The sequence below is a fragment of the Zalophus californianus genome, chromosome 6 (assembly GCF_009762305.2).
Source record: "Zalophus californianus isolate mZalCal1 chromosome 6, mZalCal1.pri.v2, whole genome shotgun sequence".
Taxonomy (NCBI): Eukaryota; Metazoa; Chordata; class Mammalia; order Carnivora; family Otariidae; genus Zalophus; species Zalophus californianus.
Window position 1 is genome coordinate 134,653,884 of NC_045600.1, and position 26,485 is coordinate 134,680,368.

Consider the following 26,485-nt stretch of genomic DNA (forward strand, 5'->3'; position numbering starts at 1 on the left):
CTGTTGTACAGCAAGGGTCTCTCCCTGGACTCCGGAAGCCTCCGGGGATTTACCGCTGTCCTCGCCAGTGTGTGCCTGTGCTGCGTGGTCAAACATTCTTTTGAAAAAGCCCGTGAGAATCCACTTGCAGTCTGTGCGCTTGCACGTAAAAGCCAGGTTTCTGGAAAGAACCGCAGAGGATCACACTCTGACCCGAGGTTACCTCTGGGGAGCTGCTGCAATGGGGAGGGGATGTGACACGGTCTTCTTTTTATTCTAGATACGCCTGAGTTGTGTAGAATTGTACACAAGAACGTATTCGTGTAGTACGCATTTAATGCATGCGTATCAATTTTTTTAAAGAAAAATCTTTAAAAAAACTAACATCTCAATAGAACAAAGGTGCGTCTCCGCAGAGAGCAGAAGCGTTTCTTCTGGATGTTGACCTGTCTATTCCAGAAACCTCAGAGTAACTCCCCCTTGACCAGCACAGAACTGAAGGGTGGAAAACGTGCCCTCCCCCTGCATCCCAGCGGGAAATTTGGAAAGTTGGAGGGCGCCTCGAGGGTCGCCGCACTTGCGGCCCGCGCCCCCCTTACGGGTGCATTTCGGCAAGTCGTGACTTCACCGCGTGCGCACCCAGACCCCCCCGCCAACCCCTCAATCAACCGGTGCGGGTGCCGGAGGGTGCGGCTGCGGCGGGGCGGGGCCATCCGAGCCCGCTCCCCCACCTCCTTTCGCGTCCCTCCCCGCCAGCCCCGCCCGCGCTCGCCCCCCCGCCCGCGCCCGGGGCGCCTGGCCCGCCCCCTCCCCTAGCGCGCAAACGAACCTCGCAACGCGCTCGGCGGCGGCGGGCGGCTGGCGGCGGGCGGGGGCCGGGCGGGGGCCGGGCGAGGGAGGGGGCTGGCCCGAGCAGCCCGACTTCGCAGTTGTCTCCTGAGCGCGGGCTGCGCCGCCCAAGCCGCTGGGCTGGGGAAGCACTAGCCGTGGGCTCCCGGGCCGGCTCCTCCAGGCGCTCGCGGGCATGCAGCCCGGGAGCAGGGCGGCGTGCCCCGGGCCGCTGCTGATGCCGGCCGGGGCGGCGGGGGACCAGCGCCTGCCGAGCCCCTCCCACCTTGCCCCGGGGCCGACGAGCAGCGCCCCGGCACCCCTCTCCGCCCGCAGCCCCGCCAGCGCCACCCCCCGCGGGCCGCAGGGGCTCATGCAGCCGCCAAGGTAAGCGCGGGCCGGGAGCAGGGCGGACCCGGCTCTGACATCCCCGAGACGCCACCCGCACTTGCGGGGGCCACGGCACTGCTCTGCTCCTCCCCATCCCCGCGTCTCATCTTGCTCCGGTCTTGCCCAGATTTGGAGCTTTGCTGCGCCTCGATCGCTTTAGCTCTTGGCAGCAGTAAAGTTTTTGTGGTTTAGTATTTGCTCTTTTTTTCCTAAAATGCTCTCCCCGGGCAGCCGGCAGCGCGCGTGCTTGGACAGACCTGGCGAGCGTCTCTTCCACTGTGTGCGGGCTGGGAGCTCCCTTTCTCCCTCGCGGGCAGCCGCACCGGGCAGCCAGCGCAGCCTGGGACGGAGCCGGAAAGAGGGCTGTCCCGCCGTGAACCCCCATTGGCGCGACTCACCCGGGTCCCCTCCTTCTGCCCTGCGCCTGGCTGCCTAGGCCAGCTGCAGAGCCGCGGGACAAGCGCCTGCCCCCAGGGGCGTCGGTGCTGCACGGTGCGGGCTCGGGTCCCGAGCGGGTCCTTTGAACGGGGGAGCACCAGCGCGCAGGAAGGTGCGGGACTTGGGTTCAGTGCTAAGGGGCCCGGGTGGCCCCGGCGTTCCTAAGTGGACGGGTGGGCCCGGCGGGCGGGGCACAGAGACGATTCCGCTCCCGGGTGGAGCGGTGGCTCATGCCAGGGAACTAGCTGAAGCAGGGGTACAGGTGTATTTAGGGGGGAGGGCCGACGGGGGGGTAAGGGACGCTCGGTTGCAATTCTTGATTGCATCCTGTTAATGTAATTGCATTAGATCTGCTCGGAGGCCGAATCAATTCCCCCAGATTGCGATTTTTAATGGGAGCCTGCGAGTTGCTATTATGTGGTGTGGTTTCGGAAGGCGTTGGATTGTATTTATTTTATAAATCGGGCGTCTCGCGGACGGAGCAGGGGAAATCGCGCCATCTAGCGGAGATTGCAAGCTGCGGGTTCCTTTTAGGCAACGAAGTTGGGTGTTCTCGAAGTAGGAGACTCCAGCGCCAGGTAGAGAGAGGCGGGATGAGACCTCCAGGGAAGAGTAGTTATGCGTGTATCTATAGTCGGGCTGAGCTGGGGCGTCCCGACAACCCCCAGTTCAGCACGCCAAGCTCAAGGGACAGAATTACAGGTTGCACTGCAGGGCAGGCTGTCACCTCGAAGAGATCCGTCACCTCCGATCTGGCTTTAGGGTCCGCCGGCAAAAACATACACTGTTACCTGCCAATAAGTGGATACCCGTCATTCGAACATCTTTTGCGGGGGGAGGGGGACAGAGACTGCTGTCTTCTCCACTGCATCATAGAGAGGGGATTTTTCAGGCAGATCTTGAGCCATGACCCCTAGGAAAGAGATTGGCGGGGAAGGGCAGCTGAAGGACAAGTGGGAAAGGGCCCTCCCGCTGATCTGCGCAGGGACGGGAGAGTATACCAAAATGGTATTTTTTTTAAACGCAACAAAGAGTTTCCTGATGTTCCACTGCCACAGCGGGTGACAAGCAAGCCCCCTTTATAAGGGATATGATCTCCAGTGAACGATGGGGCTGACTTTGCTGGGTGACAAGCCCAGCGGACAAAGGCTCTGGGTGGGGCACCCACACATCCAGGCGGGCTCCACATTCTCTGTGGCTGGTTTTTGCTGCCACCTTCCAGGCCGGATGATACTAGCAATGAGCTGACTTCTCCTTATTCTAAAGGATACCTTGGTTCCTTGGAGAGCAGCATGGTGGTGCCCTTATGGTAAAAGACCCTTGCCACCTTGAAATCCTCTTTCCTGTGGTGCTGGGGAAGGAGGCCCCAGATCCCTTTTCACAATAGCTCTGCTCCTACCTCCCCCCCACCCCCGTGACAGACCGGTGCTTACATTTCAAATAGACAAGTGGGATGGGGGGGCGCAGGGGCGTCTCTGCCTCCCCCATGCTGTCTCTTCCTTTGCAGGTGTTTATTTAATAACCAGATTTGTGACCAAAAGGGTCTTGCAGTAACCTGGCCTCTTATTCAAGGAGGGCTTCTCTGACTTTCGCTAAGAAACCCCTTACAAGGCATGACCACTGTTCCCTAGTGTGCATAGTAACACAGAACAGAGCTGGGAGAAGCTCCTATTTTATAGGACCCTTGACTTGGCCCTTCGGCCTCCCCACATGGGGCCAAATACGGGAATTCTTAGATGAGGAGATGCAAAATAGAACGAACAGGTACTGAGCATCTCTGACATTGGGACAGGAAGTCTTTCAAGCCACCGCTTCCCTGATACTCACCAGAAAAGGTGCTGGCATTTCCATTTCTCTAAAGAAACTGAGGGTCCAGACTTAACATATATTTACCCTGAAGAAGGAGGCTCCAGGCTCTCCCACCTGTCTGGTATCCAGCCCCATTCAAAGGACAGACTCCTGTTTTCTTATTTTGACTGAATGATAGTTCAATGTCAGCCTCCCTTCTTTTCACAGAACAGAGCTATGAAGGAGCAATGAACAGGGCAGTGGATAACTAGGACTGCCTTACCCAAGTGTGCATGCATCCAAGGTCAGGCAGAAGTCAGTTTCCTTGGCGACAAATAAACATCTTTTGAAAGGATGCCCAGTTTCTTAACCAGGTGTGACCCTATGAATAGAAAACGCAGCATCGTTTAGAGTCTAGGGGTCAGGAGGCAAGAATGCCTGCTGATGGGTGAAACTTGTTCTAATTCTAAGGGCGGTAAGAAGAAGACATTTTGAAACTTGGGCAGAAATTTTGTAACGGAGTAAATGCAAATATCTTTTATAGCCTCACTTAAAAAATTTCAAGTCACTGCTACTTGATGAATATAAAAATGCCCTCTGTACTTACTTGACTTATAAAAATTATTGTATCCAGATTACTAGGGTGAAGAATTAAAGTGTAGCAAACACTGTTTATGCAGGAAAAAATAACAAAGGCGACCGGTTGCGTTTACTTCTGGTTTTTCAGTTGTTTGTGTTAAAGCAACACTACAAGATGAGGAACTTTCTGGAATCAAGATACTAGATTTGCCAGAGTCTGAAAAATCTGGCAAAAAAGTTGAAAACAAAAGATTCTTTCAGCTATCTGGTGAATCAAGGCCAGTTCCTATAGATTCTGCGGCCTCCACAAGGCAGAGCAGAGATCAGCAGATATGAGTAAAAATGCCCTAAAACTTATTGATTTGTATCTGTGAGGCATTGTTTAGTGGTTACCATCCTTCATGGCCGTTACTTATGTTTTCTTTTTCCATCTTTGGGGACTCTCCTACTCAAGGTCTTTGAAGCAGCTTGCCTGGCTGATAGCAACAATTTGTCCTGTTTCCTGATAATGCTCAGCTCTTCTGCCCTTGTGAACCGAGATATTCTGGCCAAGTCCTCATAAGAACCTCAGTATCATCCCTTTATTCTTCATACACTGTTCTTCTGAAGATGGACGCAAACATTTTTCATCCTCTTTAGGAGCTCTGAGGACTTTTGATCGATGACTTTTTTGAAACGAGCTTAGGTGGAAACACACAAACACACCAAGATTCACAATTATGGCGTCATAAACGTTCGTGTTATAAGCCTTGGCGGCCACAACACAAACACTCAACTACAGAGTTCAGTCTCCTGTTAGTCTTGTATATATTTCATTCATCTGTGCCATGGTGTGTCTCTTCCCAGCTGGTTAGCTACTTAAAACCAGGATACCTCGTTGTTCCAGGTGCTCCCACAAAGTTTTCTCCCCTCTATCAAAGCCTGATCCTCTTTTGTGATCATAAGATGTTTCTGGTTACCACCAGCCGGGATGCCGCATTACTCGGCTCCCCAAGAGGCTTGCTCAGAAATCATCTGCTGGACAAAAGTGACTTTGAAATTCGCTGCCAGTGTGCATTTTCAGCTTCTGACCCTGGCATCCTGGAGAACAGACTGCTTTCATAAGAATATATCCCTTGGACTGCTGCGAGTTGAAGCTACTCTGTGGTGTTGCTGCCTCCGCAACCCTTTCGTTTGGCCACATAGCCTGCGGGGGGGGGGGGGGGGGGCGGGTCTTAAATTGATCATAGCCTCCCCCCCTGCCCCCGAGCAAGTGCATGCCCTAGACAGCAGCCACAGAGTCCCAAGCAGATGTAAGTCCTAATGACTTCCCCAACGACCTCTGTGATAAAGTCTCCCCCACCTCCCAGGGCTGTGCCCTGATGCACCCCTTAGAAAAATCCCCCGTGGGGCTCACCAAAAGCCCACTCTTTTGGTTTGAATGGACCAATCTGGCCTTAGCACAGAAACCCGCAAACGCTCTACCATGCCCCCTAATGAAGGCTTGAGTCCCCTTCCTGCCTCTCTGTGCACTCTCTACTGGCCCCGCCCCACCTGGCCCCTCGAGATGTGCCCTGCTCTTCCTCTAGGTTCTGTGAATAATAAATTTCTCTATTTCAGTTTCCCCTGTGGCTCACCATTGAACTATGGCTCGCCACCCGGCACCCCGGGCTCCACTTAATTTAACAGATTCCTAACAGAAGAACACGTGTAAATGCATATCTCATTCACAGAATCGTAAACACTGTAGGGTTTCCTCAAAAGAACTGGTACTTTGGAAACAATAAGAATTAATGTTTGTTTGGAAATTTGGGTGTATAATACACTTTCCTTTACATTTAATTTAATATCCAGCATGGAAAGAGGTAGAGTATAAATAATAAATAGATTTTTTTAACACCACTGCATTTTCTCAGATGGGGTTCCATTTATGCAAGAGAGGCAAAGCAATGAGAAATGTAGAGCTTAGAGACCAGGCTTACCTGTAGACACTATGAGGTTCACAACAGCACCCCCTCACAGGTCCAGACCTGCTGGTAACCCCTCCCTGCTAAGTTTGGCAGCTCATTTTGCACCAGAACAAGGGACTCATGGGACATTCATTTATGTTGTCTCACACCCTTCAGTGCAGCTAAAACAGTCTGATATTCACATTTCAGGAGACTGATTTCAAAATGCTTACCTTACTATCCAGAAGCACACTGGGCTTTGTATCTTTAAGTATCTCAAGAGCATATGGTAAAGAAAAGCCAGATGCCACCATTTTCTTGGCTGTAAGGGTGTTAGCTTGTTGTTTTTTTTTTTTTCTCTCTGCTGAGATGCCTAAACTCCCAAGTGTCTGATTTCTTTATGAGTAAATGGATGCTACTGGCAGAAGCTCCAGACCTCAGGCCTAGTTAGAAATGTATTGCCTCCCTTGAGCCTGGGCCAAGAGTCAATGAGGACAAAGGAAACCCAAGCCAAGATGGCACCCAAGCCTTCCCTTTCCGGGTCAGTGACCAATCTCTAGGGGCAGAAGCCCACCTGGCTTAGAATTTGAGACAGTGTCTGGATGGCTTATGGTCTGAAGGGACTGCAATGAATTGATACTCTAGATAGGTTTACCTAAACATCTTGTTGTGTAATATTTACCTTGTCGTTCAGAGGCTACATCCAAGTAAACACTCTATGAAAACTTGACCTAAAATACCATTTAGTCTCCTAAAGAAAGAAAAGGAATTCTATAACTACTTTGACTTCCTAAGTCTTAAGGGGCTGGGGGAGATTGTTCAGGGAAGTTGTTCTTTTCTTAAAACATGTTTAAATTTGTGTTTATTTCTGGAAAGCAGCATATCTCTAAACATATTCTCCTTTCTTGCATTCTTTTTTGGTTTTTAAGGTAGGCTCCACTCCCAACGTGAGGCTTGAACTCACAACCCTGAGATTCAAGAGTCACATGCCTCTACCAGCTGAACCAGCCAGGTGCCCCACCCCCATATTCTCATTTCTAACACATAACCCACTAATATACAAATGGAGCATATTATTGGACTAACAGAAAAAAGTAAACCCCAGGTGAAAAAGCTGGGAAGCAGCTGGGGAGAGAAACACTGAACTTGGCATCCCAAGGTCTGGGTCTGAGGCTCTTCCTACTCTGATCTTCCTAGTGACCTTGGACAAGTCACTTAATCTTCCAGAGTTTCAGTGTCCTCATTTATGAAATGAAGACAGTTGTCCCGTGACACAGACGAGACAACTCGACAGTTAACGTGGGAAACTCTGCTGTATTGTGGTTGCTCAACAGAACTTGAATGTCACTGGTGATGCACTTAGAACCCACCCAGGAGTCAAGGATATCCTGGCATCCTTGGGGAATTCTGCAGATCTCCCCCCAGTTCCCACACAGACAAAGGCTCTAGCAGAATCAGGCGCACAATAGACACTCTGGTCAAAGCCAAGCGATGGTTCTTGTCCGTGATATAAAACTAATATTGTCAGCTACTTACCAACACTCACTCTATGCCAAGCATCTGTTCTCAGTGGTCTGTATTGTGTTAACACATCTAATCTCCGTAATAACCCTCGGAGGGAGCTAGAGTATATCCCCACTTTACAGATGAGATCACTGAGATTTAAGGAGCCCATGTTCAGACCGCACATCCTCAGCTGGCAAGCGGTGTTGACTCTCTCATATCAAAGCGAAGCCTCCAACAAATGTAAAAGAAGAAAACAATGCTGGAGGAAGATGTCACGTAAAGGGACACATTTGTTCATGTTTCTGCATTGGCTCTTTTCCCCACCTCCCATCAGCCAGCGATCTTCTTTATTTCAGCTTTGCATTAGCCATTCTAAACAGTTTTGAATTTGATGAATAACTTGGTTATCTGTTTCTATTGCTAAATGTCTATGGTATTTGTGCTTGGCACCAAATTGTTCATTAATCCAAATCCTCCAGCCTTCTGCCGGTTGAGAGAAAGAGAGACAGACTCACTGTCAGTTCAAACAGTTGCCATTTGGTGGATAAATGGTTCCAAGCTGGTTCTTCTCCCCAGTACTTACTGGAATGGGGAGAAGTAAACACTGGGTGGTCTGTTCTCCATTACAGGAACCTGGTGTGTCTTGGTATGGGTACCCAAAAATTTCTTTAAAACAAGAGGTTACTGGGGCACCTGGGTGGCTCAGTCAGTTAAGCGTCCGACTCTTCGTTCCAGCTCAGGTCATGATCTCAGCATTGTGGAATCGAGCCCCATGTGGGGCTCTGTGCTCAGTGGGGAGTCTGCTTAAGATTCTCTCCCTCTGCCCCTCCCGCCATTTGCTCGCTCTCTCTCGCTCTCTCAAATAAAATAAATCTTTAAAAAAAAAGAGGTTACTCAGTGTTTTTGAGGCATGGTTTCAGGCATACAGGGGTATTGCTGGGGATTACTGCTGAAGACTTTCATGGTGACACTCAAACATAAAAAAAGTCACTCTTCAAATAACATTTCCTACTTGCTCGGACACATTTTTACTTGGGGAACCCAGAAATGTTACAGATGAGGCCCCAGAATGGCTCCTTGGAGTCAAGTGCGGGCAAGGCCAGTTAGTTATAGGATCCCTAGAGATGCTAGAGCACGGAGCTGGCAGACCCCTCCAGGGGCAGCCAGGCCATGATTCTGCAGATTGCAAAGCTGAGGATCCAGAGACAGGACAGACCACGAAGGGGCCTCCCAGCTCAAGGCAGAGCCACCCCCAAATCCTAGGTCTTTCTCTCTCTCCCCAGATGCACTGCAATGTCTAGAAAGTCTCAGTTTCCACACTGACAGCTAAGCACTGCACAAATGCTATCCTTCTGTAGGCAGAAGAATTTGCAAGCTGTAGACCAGATGGTAGGTCTGCTCCAGCATCACAGTCCTGAGGCTCAAGAGGAAAGTGAGGGGAGGGGAGATTTTCATATACGAAACTTCCAATTATATACTAGTTTGTCATCCCCAGAGGGAGAGAGGCGAAAAGCATCGAAAGAAAAAGTGTTGGCACCTCCAAGAGTTTACTGCGAACCTCAGAAGTCAAGAAGGAGAGGTGAGAAAAGGCGGAAGGGGGTGCTCAGCTCCAAATACCATGGACATGCAACCCCAGAAAGTGTTAGCCCGTGATCAGGAGGGCTCCAACCCAGCCTGAGTAGGATTGGAACACAGAGGGAGTCTGGGCAAGGGGATGAACACATAAGGTGAAGCAGGTGTAGTAGAGACAGAGGGGAGCCCTGACATCTCTTGCCTGGGAAGGAGTTGGGGAACTCATCAGAGGTGGCATGACAGCTAGGAGTCACCCAAGCTCCGCTCTGCCACCAAGCCAGCCAGGTGACCTCGGGCAGGTTACCCACCTTCTGCAGTGTTAGTGGGGGTACCTGTGAGCTGTCTTGCTTCCAGACGAGAGGGGACAGAATCAGCATCTTTAAAACGGGAATGAAGTCCAGTTAGAGCAAAGGATGAGGTCTGTCTGTCCATACATCTGCAAATCCCCTTTCACTGGTGAGCTCAGTTCTTCTCTGACTGCTTAGCCCCTTCCATGATGGAAGAGTTCACGGGAATGTGTAACCGAGAGGAAAGCTAAAATGGGAAATACCTACTGGGAGGGAGCAGTCAGAAGGTTGCTAATCATTTTGGGAGAAATGATAGCTAACAAGCTAGATTGATTGCTTTTTTATATGTGCTTATATGCCCATGGAAACATCTAGAAAGATGCACATGAAACTGTTAATAGTTATTGCCTCTAGGGAGGCAATAACTCACTTGACAGGAAGTTGATTTTTTTAACATGTGCATATATTACTCTTTCAATTTTTTTAAGATAAATTTGATGCTGGAACGAAGGACATGGAAAGCCCAGAAAACTTCCTTCTATAGGGACTCTGGGAAACAAACTGAGGGTTTTAAAGGGGAGGGAGGGTAGGGGGATGGGTTAGCCCGGTAATGGGTATTAAGGAGGGCATGTATTGCATGGAGCACTGGGTGTTATACGCAATGAATCATGGAACACTTTAAAAAAAGAAGAAGAAGAAAATTGTCCTTCTAGCATTTTCTTTTTTTTTTTTTTTTACAAAATCCCTTTTATATCTTCCCAGCACAGTGAAAATGTCCATGCCTACCATCAGGGGTATGTTTCTGGGAGGTTCTGCAGGGGGTGGGGGGGTGAGGGCCCACTCCATACTGATGTACCAAGCCCAGCCAGTTCACCAGGCTCTGAAAGTCTCCAGCCTCTGCTCCTGAAAGCAGACTCATGAGCAGGAATGTTAACCCAGGGGGCAGTCTGATGTAGTGTCCCAACAGGTGAAAATTTGATGGAACGTGTTCCAGACCGTGAGGCTGATGGAATGTAGATGTCACCAGTCTTCACCATCAATGGTCCCATTTGTTAAAGAAGTTACTGACAGAGACTCCCCACCACACCCCAACTCTGAGAGACTAACCAGTTTTGTAGAGTCCCAAGTGGATTTGCAGTAACGACCAAGGGGAGTAAACGCGGGGCTCCCGAGACACCACATGAACACCCATCTCAGAGTACTGAGCACGTGGTGTGGAAATCATTTGTCTCCACATCTGACTGCTCCCCTGGGCTGCCAGGAGGGGCCAGGACTGACTGCTGCCCTTCTGAGAACCCCCAAAGCCCCCATTCAGAGTGAGTACCCCAGTACACGGTGAGCACTCGTTGAATGAGTAAAACAGAAACACAATAAATAAATAGGAAGAATCTGTCTTCTGCGGGGACAAAACAGTGTTACTGGTCTGATCACATACATTTAAAGCCATGCCCAAGAGCAAATAAAATCTGCTAATGTGTCTTAAATCCATATGAAAGAATTCAAAGAAAAAGTGGGATACGTCTTCAGTTTCTTAAGAGAGCTATTGGAATGCCAGGGGACTCTGTGTTTCAAAACACCACTAAAATATTGGAATAAAATCTCCACGTTTTAATTACTAAAAATAAGCATCCCTCATGGTGAGGGAAGGAACAGTGTACACACAGGACAAAGGAAACCTACGGCAAGAGCTGAGAAGACAAGATAGGCCAAAGGCTTTCTGAAGTCTACAAGGAAGGGGTCCTTCGTGCCAGAGTAAGGACAAGACTCACAAATGCTTTGGAAGAAGAGAGGAAGGAAGAGGCCCTGTCCTCAATCATCATGGAAACAAACAAGTGAGGGAAATTCTCTAGCCCCCTAGCCCCCCCACCATCTAGAGGGAAGGGAGCAGGGGTAATTAAAGATGGCGGCCACGTCCTGGTGGGCAGAATGGGCACTGATCTTCCACACTGGACCTGCACCCAAGGGCATACACCCTGGGACCCCCTGCCCACAAAAGGAGCCCCCCCATCTAGGAAGGGTGACTCTTAATAGCCTCTCTATGGACTGTATACTAAGAAGTAATATCACCAAGCACATTTGGAAGTTCCAATTAACTGGACCAAGCACAACACACTTTCTGAAAAGAGAACATGAAACCAGAGGAATCTATTAGTATTCTTGGAGGAGGTAGAAACAGGCCTGGAGACGAGGGAGAAACCCAGGGATGAATTATGTTTAGACTTTCAAAATTCCTTCTGAGAAAGTTCCACCCCAAGGGTCACTCGAAATAGTAAATTGCTCCAGAATGTGCGGGGAAACGCCACGGGTTGGAACTGTCCTTAGAGACAGGAAACAAAAGATAGGATAAACAGGTACTTTGCTGGATGAAGAATTATAAACAGTGGGGATCCCCAAGGATCACCGGTGCTCCCAGGCTTAGTTTCAATGTCCATAGATCATCTGAAGGAGCGAATACTCAGATGCTTCCAGGCCTGCAGATGAAATGAAGGGTCTGGAGACGGAGGGCAGACAAATGGTGGATGACCGCAGGGCACGCTTATGAGTTAGCAAGAAAATGCACATTGCAGCTATAACAGGGGCAAGCCTCAGTTAATGCATTTAGGCGCACCGCATCCAAATGATAAAACAAAATGGACTCCATCCAGCCTGTTTACAGCCCAAAAGGGGATCCTGGGGGTCTTTGCAAAAATGTTTGTTTCCTAACGGCCGTGCAGGACCATGTGTGTTCAGAAAGTGCCAAAATGCTTTCAGAAACTGCTTTGGGAGCTAAGCCTAAAATAGGATTCTCCCCGGGCTATACCCATTCCCCCAGAGAAAAATACCTCAGTACTATATAGAAAAGTAAGTAAAGTCAGCACCCAGGTAAAGGACTTGCCTGAGAAGCTGGACTGCTTTGTTCTTCAGTGTGAAAGATGAAGCAAAAAAGATGATATGGTCAAAGTCTATAAAGCCTTGAAAGTTATTGTGATGAAGGGGCACCTGGGTGGCTCAGCGTCTGCCTTCGGCTCAGGTCACGATCCCAGGGTCCTGGGATCGAGCCCTGCGTCAGGCTTTCTGCTCAGCTGGAAGCCTGCTTCTCCCTCTCCCTCTGCACCACCCCCCCCCCCGCTCATGCTCTCTCTTACTCTCTCTCTCTCTCTCAAATAAATAAATAAAATCTTTTAAAAGAAAGAAAGAAAAAGAAAAAAGAAAGAAAGAAGAAAGAGAGAAAGAGAGAAAGAAAGAAAGAAAAAGGAAGAAAGTAAGAAAGAAAAGAAAGAAAAAGAAAGAAAAGAAAGAAAGAAAGAAAGAAAGAAAGAAAGAAAGAAAGAAGAAAGAAAGAAAGAAAGAAAGAAAGAAAGAAAGAAAGAAAGAAAGAAAGAAAGAAAGAAAGAAAGAAAGAAAGAAAGAAAGAAAGAAAAAGAAAAGAGAAAGGAAGGAAGAAGAAAGAAAGTTACTATGATGAGAAAAACAGCTTTCGTTTTTCCAAGTTGCAACCTATGCATTTTACAGTAGGAGAACCCTGCTCACACCCTGGACATATAGATCAGAACTCAGGTTTACGGTTCCGGCTAGAAGCCCCTGCTTTGCTTTTCCCAGGGTAACTTTTGAATTAACCCTTAGGGTTCAGTCCAAGAAAAGTGAGTGACTTCCACGCCCACGCCCTGTAAGCAGTAGGTGCTTCTACCCTGCTCTCTGTCTCCTGCTCTTTCTCTTCTCATCCTGGGATGGAGGGCTGCCCCTTGCCTGGCTCACTGTGCACCCCACCCATCCTGCTCTTTCCAGGACCTGTGAGCAATAAATCTTGTGACTCTAATTCCTTGATGTGGGCTATTGAAACTGCACCTTCAATCGAAACAGGACTGTGGGTTTCACTTGCCCAAAGTGGGAGCTTGGATGCTGAGGGAACCCCCTGCTGACCCCACGTGGGAGGGGGGCTTGTGCCCCCTCATCGAGCAGGTCATAATCTGCAGATTCTTAATGCAATACACCAGCTCTGGCTTCTCAGCACAGTTACAGAGAGAGTGAACAAGGTCTGGTTCATCGATCTGAGATGACCAGACCCCACAGGAGCCCTTGAAGTTTGAAAGAGGAACTTGAAGTTTTATTTCAATTAAAGAGAACTGGGTCCCCCTCTCAGTTGTAAATTGAAGCAACTGAGTTCCTCAAGACATGGCACAGGCAAAATGTTTTCAGAGGTAGGGGGTGTAGGGGATGAGAATAGGCTCAGGTAATTTTACCAGTAAATGAATGATGGATTAGGCATCATGGACAACGTATCTCTGCACTTCGGGAGGCTGGCGAAAGGACTTCTTGGGACCCGTGTGGGACCATTAGCTCCCTCCTTGCTGGACGTCTGTGCGCACAAGGGAGAGAATCCTCAGTCAAACCAGTTTCCGCAAAATAAGGAACTCTGTTGGCTTCCACGGCTGGAGCTGGTATTCATATAGCTCAGAGGGGGTATAGTGAGAATCAGTTGCTGGAGTGGCATGGGGAGCCCTGAAAGTCTCCATCAGTCCCAGAAAAGCTCACCAGATAAAGTACAATGCTAGTAAAAACAGTATGCCAACTCTGCCGACCCCGCTTCCACCCGCCAACCCTCATACACACTGGCCTCCCCATCAGGTTGCTACCTGCAGACCCATCCTATTTCGGAATCAGAGACCGGGACGGGGCTCCCCCATAGCAAGAGTCTCAGGACAGACACTGATTGGTCAGCTTGGGTCACGTGCCAGTCACTACTTTATTGAAAGTGATTATTAAGTTATCTGTCTCGCCTCAACTTTAAGTCTAACAGGATACGCTGATGGAGTCAACCCAAGTCTTAATGGGCACCCAGGGTTGATGACGTGTGATGCGACTTTCCAACCTAGCAAATCCCTACACTTTAGTCACCTGAGAGAGCTTGTTAAAAGTGCTGATGCCCAGGCTCTACCCAGGGATTCAGATTCAGCTGCTCTGGAATAGTTCCTGGGCAGTATTACTGCTAAACTCCCCACAGTGGTCTCCCCAAAAGACTAAATCTCTCCTCTTCTTGAGGCCTCCAGTGGGGCTCCCAGGTGCTAAAAATGGACACCCTAGCAGAGCCCGTGCAGGCCTTTCACGTGCTTTCCCAGGCTCCTGCTCTGTCTTCCTGCAGCCTCATCCTCAAGGTTTTCCAGCTCCTCAGGCAGGCCACACCTTGGGACACATTATACTCATTGTTCCTTCTGCCTGGAATCCTTGCCCTGCTCCCCCTCCCTTGCCTACCATCTCCCCCCACCCCCACCCCCCACACACATACCACCCTCTTCCGCACTGGGAAAACTTCCCTCGCCACCCTGCACCCCAGTCTGAGCTGAAGGCCCCTGGCACCTAGGTTCTGTGTCTCAGCTGTCAAGAGTCTGTGTTCTGCTTTATCGAAAGTGATTGTTAAGTGATCTGTTCTCTAGCCTTGACTTGAAGCCCAGTGCGGACTTGCATCACTGGAATCAGTGGCCCATACAGCACATCAGGCGTGGGCTTGGTGTGCTCAGCTCTACAGTTTATTAGCCAGTCATTGGATGAATACTTGACTTTACTCAGCCTCAGTTTCTCATCTGCAAAATGGGGATGATAGTAGAACCTACCTTAGCTTAAAGTGTCTAGAATGTACTTAGCCAGCGCTTGACATAATGTGAGAGTGTGTTGAAACATGAGCCATAATTACTGTCACTCTTACTAAAAATGAATCCTTCAAAACACCCCACAAGACACACCACCTTTTCAATAAAGCCTTCTGCAGGCAGTTATTTGCCCCTCACCTTCCTCTAATATTGGTTTCTACCAGCAGTCAAAGATTGGGGCCTGTCTTACTTATTTCTTTATCCCCCAGGGACTAGCATGCAGTCGTCCTGAATATACATTTATTGACTGATGACTCAGGCCCTGGATTTGGGAACACCCTGTTTGTACCCAGAGGCAGGGAAAGCTGGAGTCCCTGACACCCCTCGCCCCTGGGAGGGCTTCTGCCTTATGTAGAACCTTGCCTTTCCGAAATCCCCTGTCCCTCCACCACACAGCCCCAGTGCCTAAAGGTGGAGGGTGGGGGGCTGGGCCCAACACAGCCAGGGTTGGGTGATTGGGAGCAAAAGCCATGCAAGGGAAAATCGCTAACCTGAGGCTCAGAGTACAACCTAGGGACAAACCCGTAAGTGGTCACCCTCTATAATGGGAACTGTTTATATGCAGTCAGCTATGCTTTGAGTTAAATGAGTTTCTTTGGTGGATAGACTGCTGAGTTCCATAACCCCCAGTGTTCCAAGAATTTCTTACTGCAAAGACCTGTGGAGTTGTCAATAAGCTGGTTGGTTTGGACAGTATAGACAGATCGCTCAAGGCCAACATGACCCTATCCTGCTTTTTTGGGGACTGGCTTTCCCTTGATAGTCTAAACTACATAAAGGCCAAATCTCCACTTTTGTGATGTCCAAATTCAGTCTCACACATCTCTCCTCGTGAGGAAAAAAAAAAAAAAGGGGAGAAGCCCTCTGCATCCATCCCTTTCCTAAATCATGTGCTTATTTATGTCCTAAGAATTGGATCTCCTCACAAAATGGCAGCCAGTCTTGTAGCAGGAACTCTGGGGCATTCCCATGGCCTGGTGCCCCTCCCAAACTATTTGGTTGCAATCTCAGGGCGACAAGATTATCAGCCTGCCCCTACAGAAGAAGAAATTGAGGTACCGAGGCTCCAAGTCCTGCTTCCAAAGGTCCACCCTCAGGCAAGGACCACATCGGAAAGGCTTTCGGGTCTTCCAGAGCCCGCACAGCTTGCCCCCCTGGGCTGCGTTCCCTGCTGCACATGCCCAGCAGTGCTTGTGGCTGAGTCACTGTCGGGGCTGCCGGGAATGCGGATGGATCCCCTCTCTCTCATGAGCGAGAAGCTCTAGAACTAACTGTGCAGGGCACAATCCAACAAATGGTGTTAATGGATGGACCTCGGAGGTGCCTCTGTGCAGTCTGGCTCTGTGCCTGCCTCGGTGGGTCAGTGCTGCCCTCGGAGTCTATAGAATAAACCGTTACATCTGGCCCAAGAATGCCATGAGACCCCTGGATTGTGAGGTGCTGGCCTTCCACCAGACAGAACCGCAGCATTTTGCAAATCAGGGCTTAAAATGAACCCCAGTTTGGGGAAATGATAATTACAGCCTGTTGGACTGAGGCCTGACTATTTGGGGGAAATGCGGTGGCGCAACTTTAAAGGCGACTAGTTGCCTTCGTGGTATTTTTGCCCCCAGGGAACAACAGCTTCCTGTCGCCCCATGGCACAGCTGGCTGAGACCTTAGCCCCCTTTCTCACCTGTTTTGCAGAAGCCAGATTCAGAAGGATGACTGCTTGGGTTGCGGCTTCACGGGGACAGTGGGCTTTCTTCCCCTTGCCCAAAGCTTGCTCCTCCAGAGCTACACTCCCCTCCTGGCGGACAGAGTCCTAAGTGCAGAGGCAGGCTTGCAGCCTGTGTGGCCTTCAGCAAGTGAGGACTGCGATAGTGCTTAAGAGAAACATCAAAATTGGATAGAAATACAGAATTTTTTTCCAAAGAACCAGATGAGTAGGCTTGGAGGAGAGGTGAGGGGGGCCAAGGGAGGAATTGGTTCGACGCAAAACACTTGCCCTGGCCTATTTGCGTTCCATCCAAAAGATGTTTCTCAGGGCAAGTTGCCAGTCTCTTAAATATCCCAACAGCGGCAGAAGAGCTGCAGGTCCTAGGCAACCTTGGGGAGGAGACATTTTTCTCCTGGAAAAATAAGCGACCGAGTTAAGGGAAGTCACCACCCTGATGCCCTCCCAAGAGCGGCCTTGGTGGCCTTGCCCTGGCAGCCCCAGGAGGCCGGGCCCGGCGCACCGCAGAGACCGCTGTATCCACACCTCCTCCGGGGTGGCAGCCGTCCTGCCGCCTCCGTCAGGCTCTCAGGTCCCCAACTCGGGAGTGCAGCCAGGGCAAGTACCGGGGAAGCTGTGAGGTGCTGGAAGGGGATGCCGGAGGCCCAGAGCCCAGGTGGGGTGGGTGGCCCAGGGTCTCGGCGGGAGGGAGCCTCGTGGTGCGTTGGCGGCCGAGAGCCAGCGGACCGTCCCGGACAGCCTCTGACAACTCGGAAGCGGATTCTCCAGCCTCCTGCCTGGGGGACACATCTGAGTGAGAGAAATGAACCAGGGGGTGTGGGTGGCGCCTTCGGGACGGCAGTCTGGTTGGAACGGGGTCCTGGGGTTTGTCTCCCAGCGCAGTTTCTACTTGGGTCGGATATCTACAGGTTGGATGGGTGGGGGGGGGGCGCTCTGCAGGCCGTCCGGGGGCGCTGGGCCTCCCCTGCCTGGGCTGCCGCGGGGGTCGGGGAGCCGGGGCGCACCCTGCACCCCCCGGGCCCGGGTTCCCGAGCTCCCCGCAGCCAGCGTCGGAGCCCCGCCGCCTCGGTCCCCGCCCAGCTGGTCCCCCCCCCCCTCACCCCCCGCGGGCCGCGCTGAAACCCGAGCGCGAGGGGGCGGGCCGCGCGGCGGCTGGGGCGACGGGGGCCGCGCCGACATTGGAGGGGACCCGGGGGAGGGAGGGCGAGGGAGGGGCGCGCCGTGAGGGGGGGCGCGCCGGGCGCCCGCGGCCGAGGGGGAACGAGCCTCCCGGCTCGCTGCTCCCGCCGGCGGAGCGAGGCTGCCCTTTCTCCGCAGCGTGATTTATTTTCCTCTTCTTTTCTTCTAAACTCTTCTTCCAGGGAGAGGCTAGTGGTAACAGGCCGAGCTGGATGGATGGGTATGGGGAGAGGGGCAGGACGATCAGCCCTGGGATTCTGGCCGACCCTCGCCTTCCTTCTCTGCAGCTTCCCGGCAGGTAAGGCACTGCCCCCGGCGCGGGGACGGCCGGCCGGGCCCGCTCCCGGGCCTCGTCGCGGCCCCTCGGCCACACATCTGCTAGCCAGTCGGAGCTGAAGTTCGCCGGCAGCCCCGGGACCCCCGCCTCCCACTTCCACCGGTCTTTGTTTCTCCCGCGCCCCGCCGAGAGCGCGATGGATGCCCGCGGGGACCCGGGGGGCGGAGGGAGGGGGGGGGTGGAAGGGCCCCGCCTGGCTGCCACGAGAAGGAGCCGGAGCAGGGAGGTCGCAGAGGCCGGGGGCGCCTCCCTCCCTCCGAGAAAGGGGGGTGCCGAGGACGCGCCCCTTAGGGGCCCCGAAGGAGGGGGGGGAGGGGGAGGGATCGCGGACTCGCAGCGGGGAGCACTTTCTCCTGCAGCTCGCCCACCAGTGTGCGAACCTGCGGGTGCCCAGGGGTGGAGCTGGGGCCGCCCCTGAGGTCCCGGGCGCGTCCCCGGCCGCCCCCTCCTCCGGGACCCAGTGCCGTCCCGCCCCCACGCGCCTGCCCACGCGGGGAAGCCCACGGACCAGGCTCACGCGAGCCCGGATTCCTGTTTGATAACATTCCGCGTCGCCCCCTGTTTGTTTTTATTGTGTCAGAAAGGGAGAGAATTTCAGAATTAAAGCTGAAAAAGCCATCTGTTTCCAATGAATCCCCCATAGTTTTTCACAATGTTTTTGGCAGATCGCTGCTTTCAAATTCCTCCGAGCCCGGACCTCTTGTTTTTGTTGGGGGAAGGGAGGCCAACTCCACAGAGAAGCATTTGTTCCTTCCCAAACGCTCCAGTTTCTTTACTTTTTTTTTTTTTTTTCCTTTCGGGGGGCGGGGGAAGGCACGAAACTTAAATCCCCGGTCTGTTTTCTTTATAATGTTTCATAAAACTTTATTTCATTTTGGCCATATGCTACTCACAGCCTGGAAACGCCAGTTAAATCCTTTATACCCATTTTTCTCTTGCTAAAAATACAAATAAACGCAGTGTCACGGGCCAAGTGGTCCCCGTCGCAAGGCGGGATCTCCCGGCCGGCTCCATTGTGTTGCGGGGTGCCGAGGTGTCCGTCTGCAGAAGTGCGAGCTTGTTTCGCCCTGCGGCCCGGACGCGAATCCGCAGCCCCCGCGCACAACCGAGCTCTTTGCAAGAAAGAATTTCAGTTAGACTGGGATTGGGTTGTTTTGTTTTGCTTCCCAGCCAACTGGGTTTCAGGAACTGGCAGAACTGGGCAGTCCGGGCTCGGCCTGGCTGCAAGTTGGGGCTGCGGGCGGGCAGACCATGCTGGCGGCGGTAAGGGGCAAGGGATCAGTTTACCTTCTCGCCCCAGCCCCGCTCCGGGGCCTCCGGCGCCCGCGGAGGCCAGCGCGCCCAGCTCACTCCGCAGCTGTGCGGCCCAAGGGCGTCCAGGAGAGCCGGAACCTGCTCCCAGCTCTGGATTCCACTGGGGAGGCCCCAGCCAAGGACAAGATGAGAGGGAAGGGTGTCAGTGACCCAAAGAGCCCTTGGACCCCCGTGCACCCCCGTCCCGAAATATTAACACCCCTTATACTGAGCCCAGCAGCGGGGTGGCCTACTCCCTCCCCCCCACACACACCTTTTTAAAGGCAGTTCCCCCTTCTACAGAAGGGTATGGCTGACAGGCTGATTTGATTCTCTTCCCAAAACTAACAAACGAAATAAATAAATAGGACAGTCTTCTTTAAAAAGAAATCCACCTTTTGGAGAAGCAGGACTTTGCCATGTGTGTGCATCTTGGTTTGGTCTAGATAAAGATCCGGCCCATTGGAAGTTTTATCAGATGGGTTGATAAATAGCTTTTGTCCCTTGGCTGCCTTGGGGGATGTGATCTCAGCTCGGAGCTGAAATTGAGAAGGGGGGCTTAGAGGCCCTTAAAACAACACCTTCCCGCTCTTAAAGGGGCAGCGCTTGTTAACTGCTGGAACTGGACAGAGAAAAGGGAGGGCCGGCTGGAGGGCCTCGGAGGTAGGAGGCGGCCTCCAGCACCCCGGTGGTGGCGGTGTTTTCCGTGTTGCTCATTTCATGTCTCCATCTGAAGAACTTTATTTTAAAGTATCCCCCGCCCCCCACGGTCCCAGGAAAGCTAGTGGGTTATATAATTCACAACGCGCATTCCATCACTTTTGTTTCCTAGAAGCCCATTTCATTTTTGGCTTCAAGGCTGGTAACTAAAACCTGGCAGATAGAACAGATAGCTGCCGCACGGTCATGCCAACTGGCTCGTGTTTCTTCTAATTTGAGGCCTTGACAGCTACATTTAAGTCAAAATTGCCCACCTTACTGAAAACTGAGCTTCCAATCTCCCCACACCAAATACACCGGGGGCTCCAAACACTTGCGTGCTCAAGGACTCTGGATCAGAAGACAAGTTTCTTAAGTAAGAGATGAAATGGGTCATTTACGCCACGAAGAGACGGACAGACTGTCCTCCTCTTTGACCCAGTGGCAGAGGGGCTGATCTGCACTAAAGTCGGAGAAGCTGCAGGTCCAGTGGAGAGCCAGGAGGAGAGCAGGCTGGGTGCTGGAGAAAGCACAAGAGTAGGCAAGTGCAAGGCATGGAGACCCCCAGGGGCCCCGCCTGCTGGGGCCTCTCCCACTGAAGACAGGTGGACTCTGGCTGGAGCAGGCCCATGAAAGAATAGGTTTGTTCGGCGCTAGTTAACTTGAATGGGCTGCCAGGAGTAAATACATAGGAGTGCGAATTAAATTGGACATAGTTCTGTGGAGAAAGATCCCTTAACCTCTGTAGACTGAGAGGGTTTGTGTCTTTGGAGAGAATTTGCCAAGTACTCGCTCAGTGCCTATGGCACACTGGCGGGCCTACTGTGTTCCTGACTCAGTGACAGCCCTCGGGGCCCTCTCCCAGCACGGCCTGCAGACCCCCAGCCTCCTAATGGGAAAGGGCTCCGTGGTGTTCCTCGGGCTACAGGGCTGTGTGCTGGGATGATGTTGCGCCCACAGTGGATGTGGATGGACCAGTGGCCCATGTCTAGCTGCAGGGCGTCGGGGAGGGGATAAATAGATGCTTCTTAAACTTTGAAACCTCTCTGACTTCACAAAACAAATTTCTAAGAGAAACCCGTCAAAGGGTTGTAGATACGTTGGCGTGCCTCCCGTCAACATCCTGTGGATGCTCTGTACTCTAGCACAGGGCTTCTTCGAGTCTGGTCCCTCAGCCTCCCCTGGGAGCTGGTTAGACATACAAGTTCTGGGCCCACGCCAGACCTACCGAAGCCCATACTCAGGGTGAGACCCCGCAGTCTGTACTCCACCAGGCCCTCTAGGGGGTTCTGATGTGCGCTCCGGTGTGAGGACTGCTCTTCTAAGGATCATTGCCTGTGGTTTCCCCTCGCTCCTTTCCCTTTACTTTTAAACTGCACCTGCTACAGAAATATTAGTCCTCAGGAGGGAAACTAAGGCTCGGGGAGACCAAGGCTCTCTGCAGTGTTCAAGTGCATCTGTGTCATTATGGAGATGAGAAAAGTTCTCCCAGAGCTGGTGTTTAGAAATGTGCAAGCAAGTCAATTTGCTTACCACATTTTTGTCCTCCCAGTGGGACTCGGTGTCCCAAAGGGAGAGAATGAAGTGATGTCTGGTTGCAAGAGCCAGAGGACAGCAGAGCCAGCTAGCAGGTCGGCGTGTGACACAGCAGGGCCTTGGTTCCCAGGGAGGGTGGGATGTAAGATCCTATGGATGGTTTGCCCTTTAGCTCCTGAGGGTAAACTGGGCATAAGGAGAGGATTTCTGGTCTTGTGGTTGAAGAAGGGAAACCTCTCTGCAAGGTTCAAGTAGTTGCTAGCAATCACCCCAGAGCTCAAAGGAGAAGTGGGGACAGGTGATCCATGGGCTCAGATAAGGACGCTCCGTGCGATGGGGAAGAAGGGGTAAGACCTTACCCCTGTGGGGTAAGAGGTCGGGGTGGGGACCTGTTTATAAGCTGGGGGACATGTGGTTCCTGCGAAAAATCCTCTCTTCGGTGAAATATGCAAGGCCCTGCACAGAACTGGGCAGAGAACCCCAACTTTATGTTTTGATTGAGTGGTTAGCTACCATGCTGTTCTCATCTTGGCTGAATTTAACCTGCGGAAAACTGAAGGCGCTGTTTCTTCTAGAGTGACCAACTCATCTTAGCACACCCCGGGCTTTTCTAGTTTTAAAGCTGCAAGTCTGGTGTCCTTAGAAACCCTCTCAGTCCTGGGCACACCAAGATGGTGGCTCACCTTAGATTCCCCCCTCCCGCCCCCGGGACTAGTGCCTGGTTTGAGTATGTTAGCGAGTGCCCAGAACCATAAAGCCCTGAGTGGGACGTGGGCCTGTCCATTCAATCCATGCTTGGGGTTGGGCCTCCTTCCTACACCCTTTCCTGCCCGTTCCCATTGTCTCCTTGCTACAAGAGCTGGCCAGCCCTAGGACCTGCCTCTCAGCGCCCCTCCCCCCCGTGCACACCCCCAAATGAATTGTTCTGAAAGTCCTGCTCAGGAACTCGTGCCTCCTCTTAACACTCTTTGGAGCATTCAAAAGGAAGGACCCTCTTTCTTCCGGGCCCCTGAGCTTTTCCCAGGCCTCATTCCCATGGCTTCTGGCACATCCCCAGGCTCTAGGTCACTCCTGCCCACACACACACACCCCGCCCCCGCCACACATACACACTCTGCCACCATCCCACCACACCTTCCCTGTGGGCAACCCCCAGGCTTGCCCAGTTTGGAATGGGAATGCCCCCTTGATCAAAGCCCAAGTTCAGTGCTGCCTGTCGGGGTCTGGTGCCATCCCTCCAACGACCTAGACACCTGTCCCGTTGGCTACAGACACCTGTGCTTCCTCTCAGCCTCATTGCTTCGTGGGTCTTGGGTTTTTGTCCTCTCCTAGATCACCAGTTCTCTTTTTTTTTTTAAGATTTTTATTTATTTGACAGAGAGAGACACAGCAAGAGAAAGAACACAAGCAGGGGGAGTGGGAGAGGGAGAAGCAGGCTTCCCGCGGAGCAGGGAGCCTGATGCGGGGCACGATCCCAGGACCCTGAGATCATGACACAAGCTGAAGGCAGACGCTTAACGACTGAGCCACCCAGGTGCCCCTCACCAGTTCTCTTAATGAGGACAGAACCCCATTTTCTGTTTCTTCATACCCTTCTCCTTGCTGCACACCCTGAACACGCCCCACGAGATCCTGGGAATTATAGGGCCCTTGGGTTTTTGGCATTTCTGTGTCATTTTTTCTCAAGAGACAGAGACCACAGGGTTCCCCTCCCAGATACCCCAATCTTCTTTCTAAAATAACTTTTTTTTGGTTATAAAAGCAATACTCATTTTTAAATCTAAAAACCAAGAAGGATAAGTAAGTAAATGAAAATAACCCAAATTCCGACCTCCCACAGACTTCCATCACTACTTAAGATTATGCACATCCTTGGAGACCTAATACCTTATACTGTTCTCTCCAAAGTATGATCATTTGAATGGAGAACGATAATTTTTAAAGCTCTTTTCATTTATTGAGTGGCCATAGTATACCAGGCGCTCTGCCAAATGCTTTAAATACAACATCTCATGAGATCACCACACCTTCCTCATGGACGTCATCACTCCCACTGTCCTGAAGAGGAGACAGAGGGTCAGAGAGATTGCCTGACATTACACAGCTAGCTAGTGACAGAGCCAGGGGGAGAACACAGACCCCTGCCCTTACCCATATCCCCTGTTTTGAATAAACACGCTCATTAAGTTTGTTTTGTGGCATATGAGAGTTTGTGCTGTGTAGCATGTAAGGCTTTAAGGTGAGGGAAAATAAGGAACAAAATTGGGAGAGATTCGATAGCAGAATGAAGAGTGACCGCATTTCCTGCGGACCTAGCGTTTTTGCCTCCTCCCAAGGGCCCTCTCTGCTCCCTATCCATCCCTGGCTTAGTATTTCAAAGAAGAAGATGCCACCCAGCCGTAGGTCAGGAAAACAAGTTGGCAGGGCTGACATTGTGCAAATTTTCCCAAGTCAAATTTATGTCTTTTGGGTTTTGCTTATTTATTCATTTCATGCACCATTTCACCCAAGCAGTCGGAATACCGAGACGCCTATTAAAGTGATCTGTCTGCACCTAGGTCCCTGCAGAAAGGAGCCCATTATTGCTCCCCATGCTGAGGAATGTCCCATGAACACAGGCTCACACATGTGTGCGCCAGCCGGGCATGTGCCCAGCTGGCATGCCTTTGCCCTCCCACTGCAAGGGGGGAGGTGGTGAGGCCAGCCTGCGGATGGTGGTGAGGGTGACAAAGCCACTTCAAATGAATTTGGAGGGACACCTGGGTGGCTCAGTCGTTAAGCGTCTGCCTTCGGCTCAGGTCATGATCCCAGGGTCCTGGGATCGAGCCCCACATCAGGCTCCCTGCTCGGCGGGAAGCCTGCTTCTCCCTCTCCCACTCCCCCTGCTTGTGTTCCCTCTCTCGCTGTGTCTCTGTCAAATGAATAAATAAAATCTTTAAAAAAAAAATGAATTTGGACCTGGAGCGGCCAAGCAGATGAACCCAGGGTTGCTAGAGGAAAAGCCAGGATGGAAAATTATCATTATGAGAGCCAGCCCCTAGACTCAGGAAAAGGGGTTACGCCTCAAAGCACCAAGACCAAATTGCTCACCTGAGAGCTTCATTTATATCGGAAAAGTGGTGTCTTTGCCCATAACCACCCTCCTTGTGGAACCCAGGGTAGCTCAGCTCTGTGCCCTAGAAAAGATGCTCAGGGCATGGCATCTCACTCCCCGCTCAGCCCTTGGCTGGCATGGGTCCCTCTTATCCAGAGGAGCCCTCAGCCGCCTGACGGCCAGGCCTGCCTGTGGCCTTTAGGCCTGAGGCGAACACAGGTGCTTTTTTGAATGTCCTGTTTGCCATTGATCTAGCCCCGCGTGGCCCCAGTGGGAGCGGGGGGGAGGGTGTCCAGTTTGGCAAGCTGAGGTGTGCCCTTTTCCTTGGCACTTGGCGTGCTTTCGTGTAGCAACTTGGCATGCGTGGCTGGGGCGGAGCAGCCCTGGCTGGGTGGGAGAGGGGGCAGTGCTTCCTGCCTCGGCTCAGTGGGTGGCAATGGGGCCCTTTCCCCGCGGGGGGGGGGCACCGAGTTAACCCCCGGCACCCCAGCCTACCCACCGCCCCTTCCTCCGGTCACTTGAGATTCTCTGTGAAACTTCCTCTTGCCTGACTCCTTCTCCTATAGGCCGGTTCCTGGAGGAAGCTCTGAGAAAAGATCCGGTGCCTTCAAGGGAGTGGCAGGCTAGGTGGGAGGATGTTGGGCTGCCCTGGGGAGGAATGTTTTTTAGGAAAGACGACCACTTCTGGCTTGCTGCAGGTTAAGTAAGGTAGGGTCGGCCGCACCTGACAGAATACCCAGGCTGTCACCTGGGTGTGTCCCTTGAGGTCCCTGCTGTCAAACACGTCGATGTTGACGCCACGATGATCCAGTGCAGTTCCTGCGGGAGAGACACAGACGGGTGGGTTCCGGGCATTTCTGAACTCAAGGAGACTCCAGGACACTGCCCAGGCCAGAGGGAGCCACATACTGGCACCAGCTCCGTCCACTGCCCGGGCCGTGGTTCCGTGCCGAGGGGACAGAATAGGGTGGAGAATGGCCCGCTGTTCCCACTGCTCCTGCCAAAGCCAGAGTCCCATGCTGGGGGCCCTCCCCACCTCCTTCAGGCCCCCCATCACAGCTTGATGATAGGAGGGGAGCCCCCATGCCTCCGCGGCCCAGAGCGAGCGGGGGACAGCAACGGGAGGTCTCGGGCCTCGGCGGACTAAAGCCACCTTCCGATCATGCCGTGCACCTACTGAACATTGGCGGGGGGCTCCACACAATCAGCCACATCGAGTCTGAAATCCTTAGGCTGGTGCGGCAGGGTCCAGTCAGGAAAACAGAACCACACGGGGGTATTCGCACAGAGGGACCTGAGTATAGGGGACTGGGGCGCTTATGGAAGCACCTTCGGAAAGGCCACTTGGGACCACGGAGGCAGGCGCACCGCAGGAAGCCTATTCCACCCGTGCGGCGTGGGGGACCCAGGGAAGAGGAACTGGGAGGGGGGCCGGGTCTCCGGGGCGGATAGGGTGATGGAAACAGCCCGAGGCCAGCGCCCACTTATGGTGGTATCTAACGGAGCTGGGGAACAAGAGGAAAGGGGTTTGGAGTCCCCTGGCCACCCCTTCACACAGCAGAGGAAAGCACTTCGGAGCTCAGTGACGTTTGCTACCAGCAACCAACCAGTATTTCGGCTCCAGCCAACCTCCGCTGTTCTGGAGGCCGCTGTGCTTCCAGACCTCCGTCCCACGCGACCTGCCAAATCCCACTTGCCCGTCCAGACCTGG

At 52.3% G+C, this 26,485-nt stretch overlaps 1 protein-coding gene across 1 annotated transcript in view; it reads left to right on the plus strand.

Moving 5' to 3' along the window:
• The first annotated feature begins 869 nt into the window (after nt 1–869).
• Nucleotides 870–26,485, plus strand: part of RGMA (repulsive guidance molecule BMP co-receptor a) — a 44,386-nt gene continuing 18,770 nt past the window's right edge. The window contains exons 1-2 of the mRNA XM_027572769.2: nt 870–1,194; nt 17,998–18,113. Coding sequence (XP_027428570.2) covers nt 1,004–1,194; nt 17,998–18,113 — 307 coding nt within the window. The 5' untranslated portion in view covers nt 870–1,003. The remainder of the gene's footprint in view (nt 1,195–17,997; nt 18,114–26,485) is intronic.